Source organism: Siniperca chuatsi, linkage group LG23, assembly GCF_020085105.1.
Source record: "Siniperca chuatsi isolate FFG_IHB_CAS linkage group LG23, ASM2008510v1, whole genome shotgun sequence".
NCBI lineage: Eukaryota > Metazoa > Chordata > Actinopteri > Centrarchiformes > Sinipercidae > Siniperca > Siniperca chuatsi.
The window spans coordinates 20,032,560-20,053,595 of NC_058064.1; the positions used below are offsets into that span (position 1 = coordinate 20,032,560).

The 21,036-nt window shown below is 41.7% G+C and overlaps 1 protein-coding gene across 2 annotated transcripts in view; it reads left to right on the forward strand.

The window, feature by feature from the left end:
• Positions 1-21,036, forward strand: part of chst11 (carbohydrate (chondroitin 4) sulfotransferase 11) — a 100,457-nt gene that overhangs the window by 69,753 nt on the left and 9,668 nt on the right. For both annotated transcript variants that reach the window (XM_044186545.1, XM_044186544.1), the window contains exons 2-3: positions 975-1,060; positions 20,746-20,975. In XM_044186545.1, the coding sequence (XP_044042480.1) occupies positions 975-1,060; positions 20,746-20,975 (316 nt within the window). The remainder of the gene's footprint in view (positions 1-974; positions 1,061-20,745; positions 20,976-21,036) is intronic.

Below are 21,036 nucleotides of genomic sequence, written 5' to 3' on the forward strand. Positions count from 1 at the left end.
CTGTATAGAAATGTATCCAGAGGTGTGTGCATCATTCATTAATCTCATCATCAGCTTTCCTGATGGCAGTAACATGTGTTCATTCATGAACATGAGGCAGATGACGTGTGGAATAAACTGCCATTAAATCCTTGGCTTTCTCTATAGCGGTTAATTTTCTTTCCTGTCGATTCTGTGCCGTCCTTCAGCGCTTTTCCATCCAGAGTAATTGGAGAGAGTGTGTTGGCGGGGGCGGAGTGTTGCGCTGGCGGCTCCCGCTGAGCTACTGCCAGCAGCTACTGCTCTGTATCGAGTTGTATAAAGAGCTGAGATCCAGCCAAACAAACGCTGAACTGTGGCTTCGCCCTTGGCATATAGTCACTGCTCTCATTATTTTTCCCTGTAGCTTTCTGCCTCCTTCTCACAGCAGTTGGTCGTTTAAAGCGATGGCTCTCAAAGTGGTATCCTTGTGGAGAGGTCCAGGGGTTCCACAGCAAAACAAAGAGTAGTTAGATTTCACTCTTGCATCAATCACAGGAATACAGCCCAGTGAAGGAGAGACTCTTCTGATCATCGGCTTTCTCTCTCCAGTATTAGAGAAAGATTAGATAAAAAGAGTTCGTCAGGGGAACGGTGCAGCTATATGAGGGTTCTTCTTTAGGTTAAAGATATTGAAATCTACTAAGAAGAAAGGGGAAATAGGCGAAAGCCAAATGAAAACCATTGTCCACTATGGTAAAAGCAAAAATGTATATAGCGTTAACTGTAAGAAGTGTTTATGCAATGTGGTAACATTAATAGACTAGAATTAGCTCCCATGTTGGAACACAGATATTAGGCTAAATAGGAGATTAGTTCCGCAACAACAGGCTACATTCCAGTAGAAGAAGACTGCATATTTAGGTTCTTCTGAAGACTCAACAGGGCAAGAGTGACTGGGTTGGTTGGGTTGAAAGGTCCTCATTTGTTAACGGTGTCTCCTCTATGTTTTGCAGTCCTGCGGAGGAACCCCTTCGTGGTGGACGGCTGCTGTAGGAAAGGGTCCCGCAACGCCCTGCAGGAGCTCTACAACCCCACACAGGTAGGAGGCCAACATGCTTGCTGTTCTCTCTTTATGTATCTCTCTGTCTATCTCTCTTGACCCTCCCTTGTTCCTATTTGTTCTCCTCTCCTCACCCAGCTGTCAGAGCTCTGACCCAACAAGGCCCTCTGAGGCGCTGACCCCAGCTGGCTTTAGTTTATTAGTTTAGCATTTTTTTGTGTCTGCCTGCCTGTGTGCAAGCCTGTTTTAAAGCTTCCCTATACCTAAACGTGGATTGTTGCTCAGTCTCTACAGACTGTGACATGTGTGTCAGTGCCTGAATGTCAACCTGGAAGTGACATTCAGTAATCTGAAGCCCCATTCACACTTGGCAAAAAAACAACTAACACCCACTAACATCTGGCTTTTGTCTAGAGTGGGAAAGGGTACAATCAGCATTCATTCAAATGAATCTGCAGTAGTCACGGGGTATTTATGAAACATGACAGCTGAGTGAACACGCTAATTTTCACCCCTTTTCCGGCACGACTCTTTCATGTGTTTCTATTTGCGGATCTCTGTAAACATGTCATCCATATATTTATGTAGTATTGTACATATTATGTAGCAGCTGTGTGACTTTATATCCGCGCTCTCTTTCAAAGCACACAGACTCTGTAAACACACCTGTCACCTGCCCAGCACGGTGCTGTTAAACCTGAAACACCGCGGCTACACCTTATTTTTATACAGCACACAGCAACCACCGTAACGTGTCACTGGCCTCCATGCTGCTTACTGTGACGTAGAACGTCAGAAAAAAACAGAACGGCAAACTCGTCTACTGGCAGTGGGAAAGGAGTCAGTCGCCTGTTTTTAGTGGGTTTACCCGTGTTTAAAAAAACCTGCCTATACACACTAATTTTGGTGTAAAAATGGTATGAATGTCCCCTGTCCACATTGACTGCCCCATGAAAACTCCAGGGGACAGCATTAGCATAATGGCCATCCATCTTCCGTCTGGTAGTCAGGACCTTTCCAGGCACAAAGCGATAAAGCCATCTTCAGTCTTTAAGGAATGAGAGCGGACAACAAGAGCCAAAAAAGGACAGAGGTTTTGCTGAAGTCTAACAACTTAACTCTCAAGGACAGAGAGGAAAGAACAAACTACTAAAATAAAGTGTTTAGCATCAGCAGGTAGTATTCCTCACTTGTTCCCTGAATAGAATGACTATTATTGCGAAGCCAGTGAAGCCTCACTTCATTTAGCATTTCACAATTTAGATATAAAGAGCTTCACGAGATGGCAGCCATCTGAGAACATGACACCTGCTATAACTACATGATTGCCGGCATGAAATTAAAGCATTTTATGGGTAGCAGTTTTAATGGCTTTTCTGCTTTATTGGGCAGTTTACAATGAGGAGAGACAGAGGTAGGATGGCAGAATGGGATGAAGACGGTGACACAGGTCTTAACCTGCTGAGCTAGCAGGACACCCAGTGTTAATGGTTACTATTAAAGCTGCACAAGGTAAAATATTTATGTAAAAAGACATATTGAAAGCTTAACTAGTCAAATGCGTGAGTGGTATAGACAATCAGCCTGGTTGTAAGCAAGCCAACAGTTTTGCCAGATTACTGTAGCTGCCACTTACTCTGCCGATAAAACCAACAGTAAGCACACTTACATATTGCATAATGTCTGTAATAATTCCCTCATTTAATAGGAAGTCTGTCTGTGCGCAACTACGGCAAGTTTGGTAGGTCAAAGTTGAACCAGGAAGTCACTCTGTAAGCTGTTTACAATGGACAGTATAATTTTACCATTCTCCTCCACTTTCCCCTTCCAAATAAATCTGACTATGTGGGGGTATGTTTTACCCCGTCTGACCACTCGTGCTATTGGACCTATTTTTAGCGATGTTGCTGCATCTTAGCACTTACTTTGGTGAGTACAATACTATTACAACCAACAGAACTACAAAAAGCTCAAACTATGAGCTTTCAAGCTTTCAAGCTATGGAAATAAAACCGAAGTTGTAATAAACTGTAGTTTTCCTTAAAAAAATGATGATGTTTGGCATAGAACTCCAAGTGTCCTTGAACACACCAAAACAGTCCCTGCTTACAATGATAATGTAATTCTGACAAAAAGCAAGGCGACTTAATATTCAATGTGAAGGATTACCAATCTCAAGCAAGTGAACTGAAACCAATGGGTGCACTGAAGGTAGGAAATCAATCCAACAACTTAATGCTCTGAAAAGGGTTGGCATGGACGAAAAGTATACACGGTTTATGGGCTACGTCATGCAAAACCACTTATTCACAAAATGGCCATTTTGGAACAGTGTGGAGGGCAGCCTGTATATTTTGCGGAAGCTGAAAAACAATACTTGATGTATGTGTGTTGTGTTTGGGCACAGTCTATCAGTAGTGTGGTGCAGGAGCTGAAGGGAAGAGCGAGACAGGAGGACACTGCTGGAGGTGATGCTATCACTATAACGGATTGGATAGTTTCTGCTCCTCTTCTGTTCTCTCATCACTGCTCTCTACACTATCTATCTGCCTGCCTCTTCTGCAGCTAACGCTGGCCTGTCTCTTTCCTCACACCTCCAACTGTCCTTTATTCCCTCGGCCCTGCCTCTTCTGTCCTTTGCTGTCTCAAGCTCACTCTCCCCCTTTCTCACATTCTCTCTATTGGTCCCTTTTTCTCTATTGGCCATTTATCACTGTGCACCTTATAAATGTACACGGGGGGGCTGTAAGTGGTTTTCTGGACATCTGAGATTAGACCAGGTGCATGCAGACTCGCCGTGGGTTAATTTTCCGTGGAATATTTTCGTTCTCACTCATGTGAAGTCCCATTGATATATTTCTGTGTGCATAGGGACTGCAGCTAGAGTAAACTTTAGCAGGGTGCTTGGGGTCAGTGGTCAAGAGAGAGCTGTTTCTCTGTGTGTGTGTGTGTGTGTGTGTTCTTGTAGCTCTGTCCCTGTTTGAATCGTAGCCCTTCAGAGTGAGGACATTTTTGCCATATTTTGGCAAGGACATTTTAACTTCTTCACTGGTTCACTTTAGGTTTCTGACTTGGGTTTAGGGTTGAACCGAAGATAATTAGGTGTGCAGTGTACGAGTGAAAAGAATACACTAAATATTTGAGAAAATGGCCTGTTGGTCGACGCACTTGCAAAATGACAAAAACATAAAGTAGATACGCGAAACCTTAAAACAACAATATGTGGTTTTAGGGGAGAACTATTTTTTTGTCAAACCTGAGCCAGCTGCAGTGACTGTGTGCAGTGAGGTTGCCTATTTTGGTACCATCGTGTCTGTACCATAGACTGTATAAAACAGGTCTGTATAGAGACCAAAACCAAAACCTGTGCTCGCTGACCATATCTGGCAACCTGCACAGCTGAAGACCGGATGGATAAACTGATGTTCGTCAAGAAATAGTTCTATTCCACAGAGACCTGTAATTCACTCTTAAATTGTCGTTTTTACATTTCTGTTCATGCACGGATTAAACAAAAAGATGCACTGCGTTAGCTACTGAGCTTTAGATGTATTGATATGTGGGTTTTTTTTTTCACTTTGGACAGAGCCAGGCTAGCTGTTTCCTCCTGCTTCCAGTCTAAACTAGGATAACCATGTCCTGACTCCAGCTCAGTACTGAATTTCACCAGGCGATCAATAAAGTGTTATCTTTATCCATAATAATACATCCTAATTTATTAGTTGATTATTTTATTGATCTGAATCTGCAATATTTCCCTCTGAACTGTAGTGGGGCAGAAGTATAAAGCAGCAGATAATGGAAATAAAACTCAAGTAAAGTACAAGTACCTCAACACTGTACTGTAATGTACTTAGTTACATTCCACCACTGCAAAAAAAAGCCTATTCAAAATGTTAAACTATTTAACATACATGTTGAGTGATAGATTGCAATGTAGAGAAAACAGACCTTGAAGGAGCTCTGAAAATGTTGAAAGGCTCAAATCTAAGAAAGGGCTCCCACTGTCCCTCAGCATTGCTCTGTCCCCACTCCCACCCTGACTGTGTCCGCCAAATCAGAGGACCACAAACAATTTAACTACATAAGGAATAAAAAACTGCTCAGAACATATCTATCCATACATCCATGATCTATACTCACTTATTCAGATAGATAGATAGATAGGTCACCTAATTATGCATATATATACATATATATATATATATATATATATATATATATATATATATATATATATATATACATTAACCACTAACACTAACTAACACCCACTAACATCTGGCTTTTGTCTACGGTGGGAAAGGGTACAATCGGCATTCATTCCTGGGTCAAATGACTCTGCAGTGCTCACGGGTATTTAACTCTTTCATCTGTTTCTCTCTGTCTCTAAACATATGGTCTCATCCACATGTTTATGTAATATTAGAATGCACAGTCCGTCAGCTGTGAGTTTATATCCGCGCTGTGACGTCTTTCAGAGCACACAAACACCGTAAACACACCTGCCCAGCGCGGTGCTGTTAAACCTGAAACACCGCGGCTACACCTTATTTTTATACAGTCTGTGGGCTACATACAGCACCGTAACCTATCACTGGCCTCCATGCTGCTTTCTACTGTTTACTAACCCTGTTTTTCAGCACGTTTGTGACGTTGAACGTGACACATCAGAAAAGACCAGGCAAACTCGTCTACTGGCAGTGGGAAAGGAGTCAGTCTCCTATTTTTAGTGGGTTTACCCGTGTTTAAAAAAACCTGCTTACGCGCTAATTTTGGTGTAAAAAGGGTATACGTTTTTTTTCTCTCTGTTTAGAATGTTTTACATTCAATTAATACATGTTCTGTGGTTTCCTTACAAATACAAACCTCACGTTGAATAAATCTGGAGAGAAAAAAAACATTTTGGACTCAATCTTCAATTCAAGGCTTAACTTCCCACTTGCCAAGGCCCGACGGTACAGTAGGCAGGGAGCAACAGGGTGTCTTTGAGGCTTCCAAAAGCTCACAGAGATCCTCTTCTTTGCTATTTTTACCCTTTGGTGTGTTTGCACTACATTACAGTAAAACTGAACTCTGTGTCCTTGGGGCTGACTGGTTTCATTAATCAGAATTTAAATCAGAATGAGTTGATTTGCCGAATGCAATAAACCTCCAGAGGGAATGATTTGATGTGGCCACACACATGGTTAGATATCATCTAAATACAGGGAAGAAAACTAGTTTCCTTAGACAGTAATAATGTTTCCTCCTCATGGAAACGTTTTTCCTTCTTACCAGTAATCACAGAGGCATGTAGACACCATTATTACCAAGCCAGAGCCTGGCTCACAGTTAAATACTGATTCAGAGATCAGAACTGAGGCTGGCGAAAAGGATATGCACATTTGTGCACAGGGTTTGAAACAGGGTGACTCAATGCTAACATGAGCACTAATGGAGTGTCACTGTAATGGAAGTATGTGTTCATAGTCTGTTTGTGCGTGTGTGTGTGTGTGTGTCTCTTGTAATGTATCTGTGTTTTAGAGGAAAGAAAGTAAAAACCTTTGATGATCTGTATTTTGGGTTTGGGTTTAAGGTCTCAGTAAGGGTTTGATTAAACGTTACATTTTGAATAAAGACTTAGTGGTAAAATTTGATTTGTTTGTTTTGTTTCTGAACTGGCTACATTTTACTCATTTTAATGTACTGTATGTTTTCATATTTTTGCATCTCTGTATCTCTGGTTTTATATATGAAATGTATGCAGTATCGGTTGGGTTGATTTGGGTGTATCAGCGTAGTGGGCAGGGCAAAAACACAATCACAAATGATTGCCCTAAGACACATCATCAGTGAAAAATCTCGGAATCTGAATTCGATCAACTTCAAATGTCACACTGAGCTGGGTCAGATGTAGAGCAGGAGAGTTAATCTGTGGGTTATAGCCAAAGGTTTTAACTAGTGGTGTTTTACATTCATTATTTGGAGCTTTTACGTGTCTTTTGCATTGTAACTGAGGTTTAAGACCTCTGTTTCTAAGCTAAATTAGCCTGGCTAGGTATTGCTACATACGTAGCCACAAGGCCACACCTCATACAGACGTTTATCCCAAGCGGCAACCTCCAGGGCTGAAAAATGAAGCCAACGTGTAAGTGCCAAAAACTCCAGTTCCTTGAATGGCTCCTAAAGATAAAAGGCCCAACTTTACAGCAGAAATAATCACGTTTACAGCCTGGTACAAAAAACGATTTTGGCCTCTATAGCACTCGTTTAAATTATATTAAGGCCTAAAGTTATGCATAATTAAGGACGTGGCTGCTTTGAGTGACAGGTGGGTGCCCTCTCAGGTGGCTAGCCGCTAGGTGGTTCAGCAACCCGGCTTCATTCGGCCCTCCTCAGCGCCACCTGTTTGCCCATTTTTGGATTAACCTGTCAGGCACTGACAAGATGGCGACGGCCGGAGACAGTGTCGTCCTGCTGAAAGGGTCTCCAGGTCAGAAAACCTTATTTTGGTAATAGAAAATTACCTGTTTTGTCATTTATGTTGGAGGATTTGTTGAGCAAGAAAGGTCCTCAGTCAGAATGTCATCCTCTTTCCACTGCTTATCTGGATTTGGGTTGCCTTGGCAGCAGGCTAAGCAAAGTAGGCCACACATCCTTCTCCCCAGCAGCCTCCTCCAACCCTTCCTAAGGGATTCCAAGGCAGATGGAATCCCTCCAACGTGTTCTCGTTCTGTCCCGGGGTCTCCTCCCATTCAGACATGCCCATGCTGAAGCACCTTTGCTGGGTCATTTCAATGTGAAGAATCCACAGCTCTACTTGGAGCTCCTTCAGAATGTTCATGTGAATAAAACACATTTTGGCCACGTATATCCATGGTCTCATTCTTTCAGTCATTACCCAGAACTCATGATCATGAGGACAGGAGGGTAGAGACTCTGACTTTTGGCTGCCAGTTGAAGACTTAATGCAACTTGGTTGAAATTTCTACAAATGGAAATTTGAAGGCGATGAACAAGTTATCAGTCCTGGCTGGACAACCAACAGTTGTCAACAATCAGAGGAAGTGCTCTGAATATTAATCATGTTGTGGAGAATTGTAATTTTGGTCTTTCAAAATGAATGTATTCAGTGAAGGGAGGAAAGTGTCTGTATGTGTCTGTGCCACTAGATAATACCTGTCTGGATTGTTTAACCAGCTGCAGATATCCTGCTAGCTCCACAATCCCTTCATTTCCGTTAAGTGTGTGTGAGTGTGTGTGTGTTTTATCACGCTTCCCCTCCCGCCCTCCCTGGAATCAGCACCATGGGCCAGATTATGCAGGAACACAGCGGCAGACACTGGCACAGACTTGAAAGAAACGTCGCACCTTTCACCCACAGCAAAGAAGCCAAAGCAGCTGTCTGAGTGTTGCTCTGCTGTAAAACCATCAGACTAGAGCTATACACTGTGGGTATGGGTTTAGGATGTGTGTGTATGTGTGTGTGTGGGAAGCTGGATAAGTCATTCTGGGTTTAAAGACAAAGGGATTTAGAGGAAGAGGCTTTACTCTTTTTGTCTCTGTCCATCTCTGGAGGCTGCATATGAACAGGGCTGAAGAAAGGAGGTGAGAGGAGAGAGACAAATGGTAGTATGGGAGATGAGTGCTCCATTTTGCTCTCTGAGAAAATAAACTGTGTAGAAAGAAAAGCCAGTACAGAAGGCCACAGAGAAAATGGATAAATATACGATTTTTAGTTTCATCATGATCAAAGGGAAAATGTTTCATGATGTTGACATTTCAAGCTTGTTTCCTTGAGATCATCAAATAAATTACATTGTGGGACACAACAAAATATACACAACTGAAATCCAGCTGGGGCCCTTGCTGCATATCATCCCCATCTCTCTCTCGAGAAGGCATTAGGCTCTTGGTTTTGATTTTCCAGTCGATTCATGCGCACACCGAAATGTGTCGTTTTTACTGCTGCAACAGGAACTGTTCACTGCAGCTCACAACAAACACAGTTCTCTTGTGATGTTGACAGCTGAGAAAAATTTGAAAATATGAATGAGCTGTTGATTAAGCACCAGCATCCCCCAAAGTCATTACAAACTACAAGGAAACTAAAATGAAAATTAAACCTGGAGAGCCATAACTATCCAATCAAGGCAAAAACTGTCATAACAAAATAAAGTTACATTGCGATTGCAGCAAATGTTTGGTAACCTCTTTCCTGTTTATGAAATGTTTTTTTCTAAACATTTTCAACAGCATGTTATTTTAAGATAATAACATTACCTGTGATGGACAAAATAATACAAGGATATCACATGCAAGGTGCAAGGAAAAGAGACAAAGACTGCATTAACGAAAAGAGTAACGCCTGCACACATCCCACTGTGGGACCAAAACATCTATTTAAATACATCTGTGGTGTGGAGTTAGACTGCAGGAATTACTCTTCATCATGACAAAATGACACATGCAAAGAAATTGTACTTGTGTGAGGAACTTTATCTTCTGGCGTTTTAATCTTGTTTTATTTTGACACTTTTTTATCCTTTTGTTGATGAAGTTTTAGTTTCTGTAAGTGGCATGCAGCATGCTCATGCCAACTACCCACTGCTAGGACAGTAGCATAGCCAGAAATATTGCAAGGGGTTGGGCCTCACACATAATTATTTGGCCAGTCACACTGAGCCTGATTTGAGCATGCACACAACAGGAGACTGTAAAATTCTCACAAAATTTATATTTAGTCTGTCAGAGAATTTTCATTTTGTAAGTTAACAAGTCAGAAAATAGATATATGCATAATACAGCACAGTGTAGCGGGCAACCGTGTACAGTACCGACCAAAAGGGAAATGCCAAGCCTCAGGCAGCTACGTTAACTCATGTAGAGTACCTTATTAAACAAATGGCCAGTCAGTGGCTTACCTGCTGTTCGGTAAGGGCTTTGATTGGGAAATATCTTGCTTTATCAATCACTGATTGCGTAGTAGGGAATGATTTTAGTTTGGGCTGACAGACTGGCTCATGTGCCGCAGAGAAGTCACTTATCGGGCTTTGGGAAGCAGGTGAGCCGGGCTGGGGAGAGGCTTCTTCCACTGCGTAGCCTGGCTTGTCAGTTTGGAGGCTGGGCACACCTCCAAGACCTAATTTTCTTCGAGTCGCGGTTTCTGACCTCTGTTTCGCCATGGGGAGTTAGTTGACTATTTTGCCTTTACACAAGTTAGCTAGCTTAACCACCATCAATTTTCTTCTATAAGTTTGACTTGATGAGACCTGTTGTGCACCCTCTGAGCTAATACTTTAATTTATTCATACATTTTATTAATTCATCCTGTTGCCAGTTTATTAGGTGCACCTAGCTAAAACTAATAAAGTTCTGCAAAAGACCCTCCCTTCATGAAGGCTACAATGTTCAGTTTTTGTTGAAACTGCTTTACAGAGGTGATGATTCAACTGTATGATCATTTTGCAGGCTGTAGTTGGTGGTGCTGTTGAATTGTGTTGTGTTTCTATTATTTAAATAAGTGAGGGTAGGCAAAATAACAGAAACATCTCCCCGTACGATGCATGTAATTATAGTTGCGGTGGTGCTATCGACAGGTACAATCTGATGCTGAACAATAAATCAAAACCTACACCATAGTTATCTATGACAAGACCCATTGCGTCAAGTATAAATCCAACTTAAGTTGTGTTTTGTGCTGAGCAACAGAAAAGCAACGCATCAGCAGCCTGGTGTTTCAGCTTTGAAATGACCTGACATCACAGTACATGAGTTCTGGGTTAAACGAAGCCTTCAAAATGCAAGAAATTCTTTCTTGCTGCCATTTGAGGGCACCGATCTGTGAACATTCCGGATTCAAGTTTAAAAACTAAGCGTACAGTTGCCGTGTGATAAGTGAAACCCTCCATTTTACTTTTTGTCCCTTCACCTCCTTCTACTTCTTTCTCTCCTCTGGTTTTTGCTCCCTGAGGGGTAAAGCGTGCCATGCCGAGAGAAAAAGGGTAAAGTGCTCACGAGAGGAGAGAGAAACTTTGATGGCTCTGAGTCAGAGCAGTTTGTCATTATCTTGTCTGTGGTGCTATAATTATACCCCCACTTTTCTCTTTGAGATACACTGACACACACACACACACACATACAGTACGCACACTCAGAGACACACCGGTCTCTACACGAGTAGTAGTACATGCACACATGCATACCAGTGCACATAATATGTGGTCTTCAGATGTACAGCAGCACAAGTACACACATGTTACACATATAGAAATGAGATATGTATACAGTGATTACAAATGGTAAACACATATCACTGCCTAATGTGCAGTGTACAGCTGCAACATTAGTGACGCAGTTTCTTCTTCTACTGTCCCGTTTGTCACAGCAGCATTTGAATGAATGGGTCAGAAGTAAAGAAAAAGCAGTGTTATAGTTTAACGCAGGTTTTGTGGTGCAGTCACGGGCGAGCTAAATTTCCCCCGGGAAGCAGACCTGTCTCTGAGCTCAGGTTACAGGCTTCATGTTACCGTGGGACAGGGAGAGTCAGGCTGACCCAGGTGTCAGATAGCCCGGAGATTTACTCCACCACGGTGGAGTTCAGTGACCTCGGTTTATTCCGTGTTTACATGGTATTTACATGGCATCAGCAGTCAGCTGCAGGGCCCATGTTCAAACCATTCATTGCAATTTTTATCAAAGACTGCATTGTTACAGCACCTTTCTAGTCTTCCGACCGCTCAAAGCACTTTACACTACATGTCAACATTCACCCATTCATACAGTGATGGCACAGAGGCTGCCACGCAAGGTGCCAACTGCTCATTAGAAAGAATAACTAATGCTCATTCACACACACACACACACACACACACACTCAGATGGCACAGCCTTCAGGAGCAATTTGGGGTTCAGTATTTTGCCCAAGGACACTTCAACATGCGGGCTGGGGGGAGCCGGGGATCGAAAGGTGATATCTGCAAATAGATTGTCAAAGTGTACTAAAATGAAATGGAACAGTTTGTAGTTAATGGGCTAAATTATGCAAAACTACTGTACCAGTATGGTCCTTAAGTGTCCGTGAGCAAGATGTTGAACCAGCCCTATCATCAAAAAAGAATGTTGATATTGAATGATTCTGCAAAACCACAGATTCATTCAGTGACTGGGAGACTGGGGATGGTTGTAGCACTTTTTGTCTCAGCACCTATAACTCGCTGAGTTGTTGTTAGAACTCAAATTTTGACACAAAGTAGGCCTACCGTTATTTGTCTACTACAAATAGCAATGTTTCCAAGTTCTCCAACTATATCACAGAATTCATTAATTAATGTGAAAAACAAGGAAATCCATTGTTCCAACCTGCTCCACTGCTGGGCTAAGTTGTAACAATAAGGGTAAAGAATTATAAATTGAGACCACACCACAAAATATGCATCTGAAGAAATGGATTGTGCATGTGTCAACACTTCAACATCCTCCTGTGGTTCACCAAGAACAAAAAGAACTCACCACTGACTTTTAAATCACTTTAAGAATGACTGTAATCCACAATAATGAGCTGTTGCTGATACTTTGCTTCATTTATGTTTGGATAAAAGTAGCCTACTGTTGTTGACACAAATCTAAAAACTCTCCATTAAAACCTCTGCTGGTCAAATTCTTCCGATCGGCTGTTAACAGCTCCTTTAGGCGAGATGAGGCCTCACGGAAGCTTTTACAGACGACCATCCCTGAATTACCTAGAGTAAAATAATATCCACATTCCCATCATATTTATGAAGTTAACTAGCTAACTTAGGTTCGGGAGCAGGGCCACGCCTCAACCACACCTCTGATCACCTGTCAAGCCTTATACCTGGTCAACCATCCTGCTTCGTTTGTCTCAGATTTCAGATTTTCAGTACGTCGTCCCAGACCAGCGCAACAGACGACATCCTTCTTCCACCTTCACCCCTCCCCTTTACATCCATTCATCTGTCCTCAACATCCAATACCTCCTGAAATGGTACTGAGAATCTATAAAGAATTGAACTGAAACCCTGCAACAAATAGCATCATATTGTGTATATGTCTGTGTGTTTGGGTGTTTGTGTGGCCTTGTCGACCCTGGCAGGACGCCAAGTGCTTTTAGACCCTGGCATGCACACTGGGTCCATTCACAACCACCCTGCAGTGCCCTTACGTAACAGGCATCAGCACAAAAGTCATGAATCAGTAGATTCACTGCTTTAAAGTTTTCTTTTTTTGCCGCTTTTCAAAAAGTTCTAGGGATGTCTACAGATTAGAAAAGCTGGCTTGTGACTACCATGTAGCAACCCTGGGTTAACTATGGTTAAATTCAAACGAAGCTTAGTTTGAATGTAGTGTGGGAGTTATGCTATAACCCGTAAATACGGGTTGCACCACGCAAGTTAGATACAACGTAGAGTTAAGATAAAACTTAAAATTTACACCTCCGAGCAGGTGGAAGTCATTCACGAAACATTGAAGTAGATTATTTAAGAATGATATGAGAAATAATTTGTGTGAACTTTCATCACCACTTGTTGTCACTATCGCTCCATTGTGTAGCCTTGAATGGGCTCTGTCCTCATACACACCATACATTTTAACACATACGTGTTTTGTTAAGCAGTAAGCTACTTAGCAAGAAAACCTGAAGGCTCTCACCCACCTGTCAGGCACCCACCTGTCACTCAAAGTACACGTCCTTAATTATGCATAACTTTAAGCCTCAATATAATTTAAATGGGTGAGTTATAAAAAAATTCACTCCCCTCACAGTTTTCATGAATGGGGAAATTATCTGGCCATGGGGACTGGCCATTCGAGGAACTGCAGTGTTTGGCACTTAGGTGTTGCCTTCCTATTTTAGCCCCGGAGGCTGCAGCTTGGTATGAATGTGTGTAAATGGGGTGAGTGTGACATGTAGTGTAAAGCGCATTGAGTGGTCAGAAGACTAGAAAGCAGTGTTAATTATGCGAGCTATTTTAGATTTAGTCTTATTGCTTATTAGTTTTAGACACATTTTAGTCATTTTTATCTTTCATAGTTTTAATCTAGGTTTAGTCGACAATAACTCAAAACGTTTTAGTCGATGAAAAGTCGTTACATTTTAGTCAACTTTTAGTCAAAGTGTTTTTTCTCTTTAAACTAATTCATTACATCTTAAAATCACACCAGTGCTGAAACAATTACAATTAACAAATTTGCCACAAGTTGACATAGCCGACTGCCCAGTAACACTGACTTTTTCCAGAAGAAGAGCATGTGTTCTCAGTCGTTTCCCTAGATAAATAAAGGTAAAGAAACATTTCCTCGGCTCTTTTCCGTGTCGCAGTGGGTGCAGGTGGTCAGCTGCCGGCGTGTCACAGCGATGGCCCGGTCGGACCCCTCTCCCGGTCTGACTTCTCATAAACGACATTATGGAAAGTTACTGTGCTTCATTGAAAAGGAGGAATCCATCTCATAAACTGTCAGCTTTGTCAAGGTTTTATAGAAAGCCCTTTCCTTGCTGCTTTTCACAGAGGACCAGGTGAAGCACTTGAAAATCAGGTGTGTGTGTGTGTGTGTGTGTGTGTGTGTGTGTGAGTGTTTGGGACAGTTGTGGTACACTAGCAGCTTTATCCCTGCCTGCTCTATGAATGCCAGTCTGTAAGCAGAGAGGGTCAGAGAGACAGACTACCTTTAGTGCTCGGTGTGTATGTGTGTGTGAGAGAGTGTGTGTGTGTGAGAAAGAGAGGTGCTTTGATGGATCCTATTGATCTTTGTTTAGATGGCTTCACAGCTAGCAAGAAGAGAGCGGAGCCGGTGCACAAACAGAAGACAAGGCGTGCAGACGGATCAGGTTTTAGGAGACAAAATGGAAGAGTAGCTTAGCAGGGGAAAAAAGCACTCCCCCAACATTAACAAGATCAGACTAAAGTGAGGAGAATTTCTGCTGCAGCATTTTGCTTTCACCTTATTCACATTGGACGTCAGGGGCAAAAATTCACCAATTCTCCTAGCTAGTGATTTTTTTCTGCCTGTCTTCATACATTTTCAAGTCTTCCAGAGACAGAAGAGTGTAAATACTCGAGAAACAGCACTAGAATAGCCTCACAGAAAATAAACAGGGCTACACAATTAATTGAGGAAATATCTGAATAGCAGTATTGACTGCTGCAGTATTTAAATTGCAATAGGAAGCAGTTTTTTCATTTCTTAGAGGAAAAGATGTTTCGGGTATCTGCAGAAACCCTGCAAATGGCCATGTATTAGCATGTCATTTTCTCCCCAACAGTATTTAAAAGAAATTTCTCAAGTACTGAGGAATAAATTATAAACAGAAAGCTGTTTCCATATGTATGGTAATTCGAAGTGTGAATGTAACATTCTAAAGATATATCTCAGTATGACTTTCGTCTCTATCTTGGAGCCATAATTCTTAGTCTGAATCATTTCAACAGATTCTATATTGTGATTTCACCATGGCTAGATTAACCAGTTAGAGGGCCCGGGGCAAATATTTGCTGTTGGCCCCCCAATTTTCTCCCAGTTTTGATGGGAAGTTTGAAGTTTGCCAGAGAGAATGGATGCAGTTGCTAACAGAGAGTGTAAAATCTCATACACACACACACCCTCACATATAAATTAATATAGAGTATCTGTATTCTGTAGTGCTAAGTAATTCATCACATAGCGTGGCTGCACAGGGAAACTGCTGAGATGGAGGTTTGAGGTCCTTCTGGGGTCTTGACTATTCGGAAGAGATCAAACTAAATTGACCATATCATGTGAGGCTGCTAACTACTTTTCTAGCTGTGGTTTTATGACTTTTGCTAGCTCTTTTCCGATGCTAACCCACTAATTCATGTCCACAGGGGATTAGTAATCAATTATGTGCAAGCAAATAAGCAAGTAATGGTATCTGCTCTCCCATGGGAAGGGCTTGACATGGCCAGAGGTCAGTGATTTCCATCACGGCTTCCTTTTCAGACTGTATAAACTTATCACCTTTCTCATCTCCTCCACCTCTCTCTCAACCTCACCCTTTCATCGAAACTGCACAAGAGACTTGACTGAGCTGCTTGAAGAGGAGATAAAATGGCAGAAAGTAATCCTGTGGAAAGAGGAGAGATAAGGAGAGGAACACTGAGGCAGAGCAGGAGATGACAAGATTCCCTCCCTTGTCTCTTTTTCCCATGTTAATTACAGCGTTTGTCCTCCTCTGGGATGGAGGGCCGCAACATTTGTGTGAATCATAGCTTGATGTCGCTGAGCGGATAAAAAAGGAAAGATTTTCATCAACGAAGACCTGCTATTCGCTGTTACGCCTTAGTGGGCTTTGATGTGTCGGCTTAAGCATGAATAAGGAGGTGGAGAGCACACAAAGAGAGAAGTGGGAGGGGTGCAAAATGAGGCCTTCTTCTTGAGCAGAGACGTTCATAATCCATCATGCCTTGTCAATTTAGACTTCCATCAAAATGCTTTAAAGGCCCGTTTGATATGAAAGCGAACATTTGGAAAAAGCAACATAGAAAGAGTGTAACAGGGTAAAGCAGAGGTAACAACATGGAGATGGGAAGTCAGTATTTGCATACATTTCTTACCAAGAAATGCAGAAAGAAACTGATAAAGTTCTAAAGTTCTAAAGATCAATATATTGTGTGCACAGGTGATTATCTTGTGGAATAAAGATTTATATGTTATGTGAAGGTGATATTTTTTGCACGCAAAATCCATATGTTGTGCGTAAAGTTATCTAGTGGGAATAAGTTATTTAAAAGTTACATTGTTTGTACAAGAGTAAAAAATACCATCATTTGGGATTTCCATAGTTGACTGGCTTTTAGAGCACTTGCATCTCACAGATGAAGATGAAACTTGTGATTGAATCAACAAAAGAGACAATGTGTGGCAAAAGTTCTTAGTTATTTGAAGTAAGGCTCCAAAACTGTGGAGTAAAACCAATCCAGCCTGCTGGATACATTCAGCAATATGAATTATTTCACTTGTGTATTTTGGATCAATTTTGGACCAGTTCACCAAATATGCAGTGCATAGTTCCTGAATGTAGCAATGAATATATGATACCATGGCTCTGGCTGGAATCCTTTCCATAGCAATGCCCAAACTCACTATAAATACAGAAAAAAACGTGCTTTTTCAAAAACTAAAGGAATCATTTTAAACTGACATTACTCTAATATCTTTAAATTATTGAGTTTTTCTGTGTTGAATATTGTTAAAATGTGAATTTACAGTGGGAAAAACCCTTACCCCCACCCTATTGATTTTTCAAGGAAATAAAGACAGAGCATCGACCTATGACCTATATCCCCATATGATAATTGTAGATAATTGGCAGACTTTTTGGGGAAGACCCAGTCTTAGTAGGAGAGAAGGCATTCATCCAACTTTGGATGGAGCAGCTCTCATAGCCAGAAATCTGACTGAGTTTATTAGTGGACCAAAACCATGACAACTCAGAGTTGAGACCGGGAGGCAGAGTTGCAGTCCTACATGCTTCTCTGCACTTCCAGAGCAGTTACCCACCCAAAACTCCTTAGTGACGGTGTCTGCCTCCTGACCACTTAAATTAATAAAACGATAAGTTAACAGAAGAGGAGCTGTACATAAAAACCTAAACAAAAACGCTGAAATAGCATAACAAAATAGGAGAATTAAATGTGGACTCTTAAACATCAGATCTCTGTCATTTGAAGCTGTACTAGTGAATGATTTAATATCATATTGACTTTTTTTTTCTTACTGAAACCTGGCTGAGTCATGAAGAATATGTTAGCCTAAATGAATCCACTCCATCCAATCATATTAATACTCACATTCCTCGAGGTACCCGCCGAGGAGGTGGAGTTACAGCCATCTTTGACTCAAGCCTATTAAGCAACCCTAAACCTAAACTAAATTATCACTCATTCGAAAGCCTTGTTCTTAGTCTTTCACACCCGACCTGGAAAACACGACAGCCAATTCTATTTGTTATAGTGTACCGCACTCCTGGTCCTTATTCTGAATTTTTATCTGAATTCTCAGAGTTTTTATCAAGTTTAGTTCTTAAAACAGATAAAGTAATTATTGTAGGTGATTTCAATATAACGGTGAGTCCTCCATGCACGCCAAAGTTAGTCACAGAGTTCCACAAGGTTCTGTGCTTGGACCGATTCTATTCACCTTATATATGCTTCATCTAGGCACTATTATTAGGAAACACTCCATAAACTTTCATTGCTATGCAGATGATACCCAATTATATCTATCGATCAAGCCAGATGAAGCTAACCAGTTAACTAAACTTCATTCATGCCTTAAGGACATAAAGACCTGGATGACCTGCAAATTTCTGATGTTAAACTCAAACAAAACTGAAGTTATTGTACTTGGCCCCAAACACCTCAGAGACACATTATCTAAAGATATAGTTACTCTAAATGGCATTGACCTGGCCTCCAGCAGCACCGTAAGGAACCTCAGAGTTATTTTGATCAGGATTTATCCTTTAACTCCCACATGAAACAAACTTCAAGAACTGCCTTTTTTCACCTACGTAACATTGCAAAAATCAGGCACATCCTGTCTCAAAATTATGCTAAAAAATTAGTGCATGCATTTGTTACTTCTAGGTGGGACTACTGCAATTCCTTATTATCTGGCTGCCTGAATAAGTCCCTTAAGACTTACCAGTTGATCCAGAATGCTGCGGCATGTGGACTGACAAGAACTAGGAAAAGAGATCAGATTTCTCCAATATTAGCTTCTCTGCAATGGCTCCCTGTAAAATCCAGAATAGAATTTAAAATCCTTCTCCTCACCTACAAAGCTCTTAATGGTCAGACACCATCGTATCTTAAAGATCTCATAATACCTTATTATCTGACTAGAACACTGCGCTCCCAGAATGCAGGCTCCATTCCAGGAATGTGGCTCCTAGAGTTTTCAAAAGTAGAATGGGAGCCAGAGCCTTCAGTTATCAAGCTCCACTTCTGTGGAATCACATCCCAGTTTGGGTTTGGGAGGCAGACACCTTCTCCACATTTAAGAGTAGGCTTAAGACTTTCATCTTTGATAAAGCTTATAGTTAGGGCTGGCTTGGGTGAGTCCTGAACCATCCCTTAGTTATGCTGCTATAGGCCTAGACTGCCGGGAGACTTTCCATGACGCGCCTCTTTCCTCTCTCCTTCTCTCCCTCTCCATCTGTATGCATTTTTATCCCATTACCGCATGTTACTAACTCGACATCTTCTCTCTCCTGTAGTTCTGTGCTTTCTCGTTTCTCTCCTCTCTCCTTCTGATGCTTTCAGCAGGTATTTCTGCCTCCAGAGCTGCAGAGTCTGGATCTGTGGTTGTGGGCCACCTGCTGCCCCCGTGTTCCTGCTCGACAACTGCTACTACAGTTGTTGTTATTGGCTCTGTTACTAATACTGTCATTATTATTCCTATAGCTGTCATTCCTATTATTATTAATGTATTAATATTAATACTACAATTACAATTCTACTATTTAAAAAAAAAACATTTTAGGTGGTATTTGCATTGTGCCTCCCACTGGATATGACTATCCAGTGGAGATTATAGAGAAAGTAACAAACTATGAAATATTACTTTTACAAACATCATTCAGAAATATCTCTGATTTTAAGGTTATGTGTTTGACTGTTTCCCTCAACACTACTTTTGTATGTTGTCATCAGATAAAAAGGTAAAAAATTGGGTTTCCTCCCATGTTCTTGTAGCAAGCTGTGCACATGATGAATTGTCCACTAGGAGACATGGTTGAAGAGTGACTTCAAAGAGAAATAAGTATAAACCTTGTTAGACTGTCTTCATGTATAGTGCTTGGTGGGGGTCCCTGAGTTATTTCAGCACTTCATGTCAGCAGCTCTCCCGCCCTCTCAGCCCTGGCCAGTGTAGCACTAAAAGGCCACACTTGTTGTGAGTGGGATGGAGCGGTAAAGATGCAGGCCACAGTACAATTAATTTAGATTCCGTGAGGAAACTGGGGCACCGCCCTGGAGGGGAATTCAGACCCAGAGGAAAAATAATCAAGAGGCACAAGAAAACATTTCTGCCCTTCAGATGCAAGCCCTCAGGCTTCTCTCTGCCTCAGACTCTTTTAATTCATCCCCAGCCTCCTCCTTTCCCTCCTGTCATGGTCCACTTCATCACAAGCGTCATGGTGAATATGAAATATGCCTCAGATGAATGATTGCTGACTGGATCTGCGCATATTGAACACTCAATATCTGTAATATCCTCCAATATCATTATTTTCCTCCATACCAATGGACTAATCTCTATCATAGTCTGTGGAGCGACTCAGATAGGGGGAAAAGAGTCAATAAAGAGATGAGTATGATAATAAAGGCTGAGATTAATAACACACTCTTTCACTATCTGTCTGCCTGTCTTCCCGTCTATCTCTTTCATCTCTCTCCCTCTTTCTGCTTTGGTTCAGTTTCATTCATTTTAGAGTGCTTTATTGGCACGGTAGGATTTTCCTTTCACTGCCAAGGAAATTATACAGTAAGAACATATGGGAAAAGGTGTAAAGACAACAAGAGACTAGAGAGACAGGAAGTAATTTTGTCACAAATCTCTGATCTGTAAAAAATAATTTGTTAATAAACAACAACCAGGCTAGAAAAACAGACAGTAACCTCCATATAGTTACCTCCTGAAAGCCCTTTGTCAAGCCCTTTGTCTCTCTCCCACTCCCTCCTCTGTCTTTTCCTGACCAGCCGGAGTTGTCTGGAGCAGCTGTCCTCCACCAAGCCAGGAGGGATCAGGTAGTGGATGCCTGTCGAGTCTACAGTGCATCCAGCCATAAGCGCAGAGTCCTGACACCCGGAGACCTCAAACACCTTGTGGTGGACGAGGACCACGAGCTCATCTACTGCTATGTCCCCAAGGTGGCCTGTACCAACTGGAAACGCGTCATGATGGTGCTCACAGGCCGGGGGAAATACAGGTGAGTCTAGTGCCTGGCAGACTGTTATGGGCTTAGAGAGTTACTTAGTTAGTACATTAAT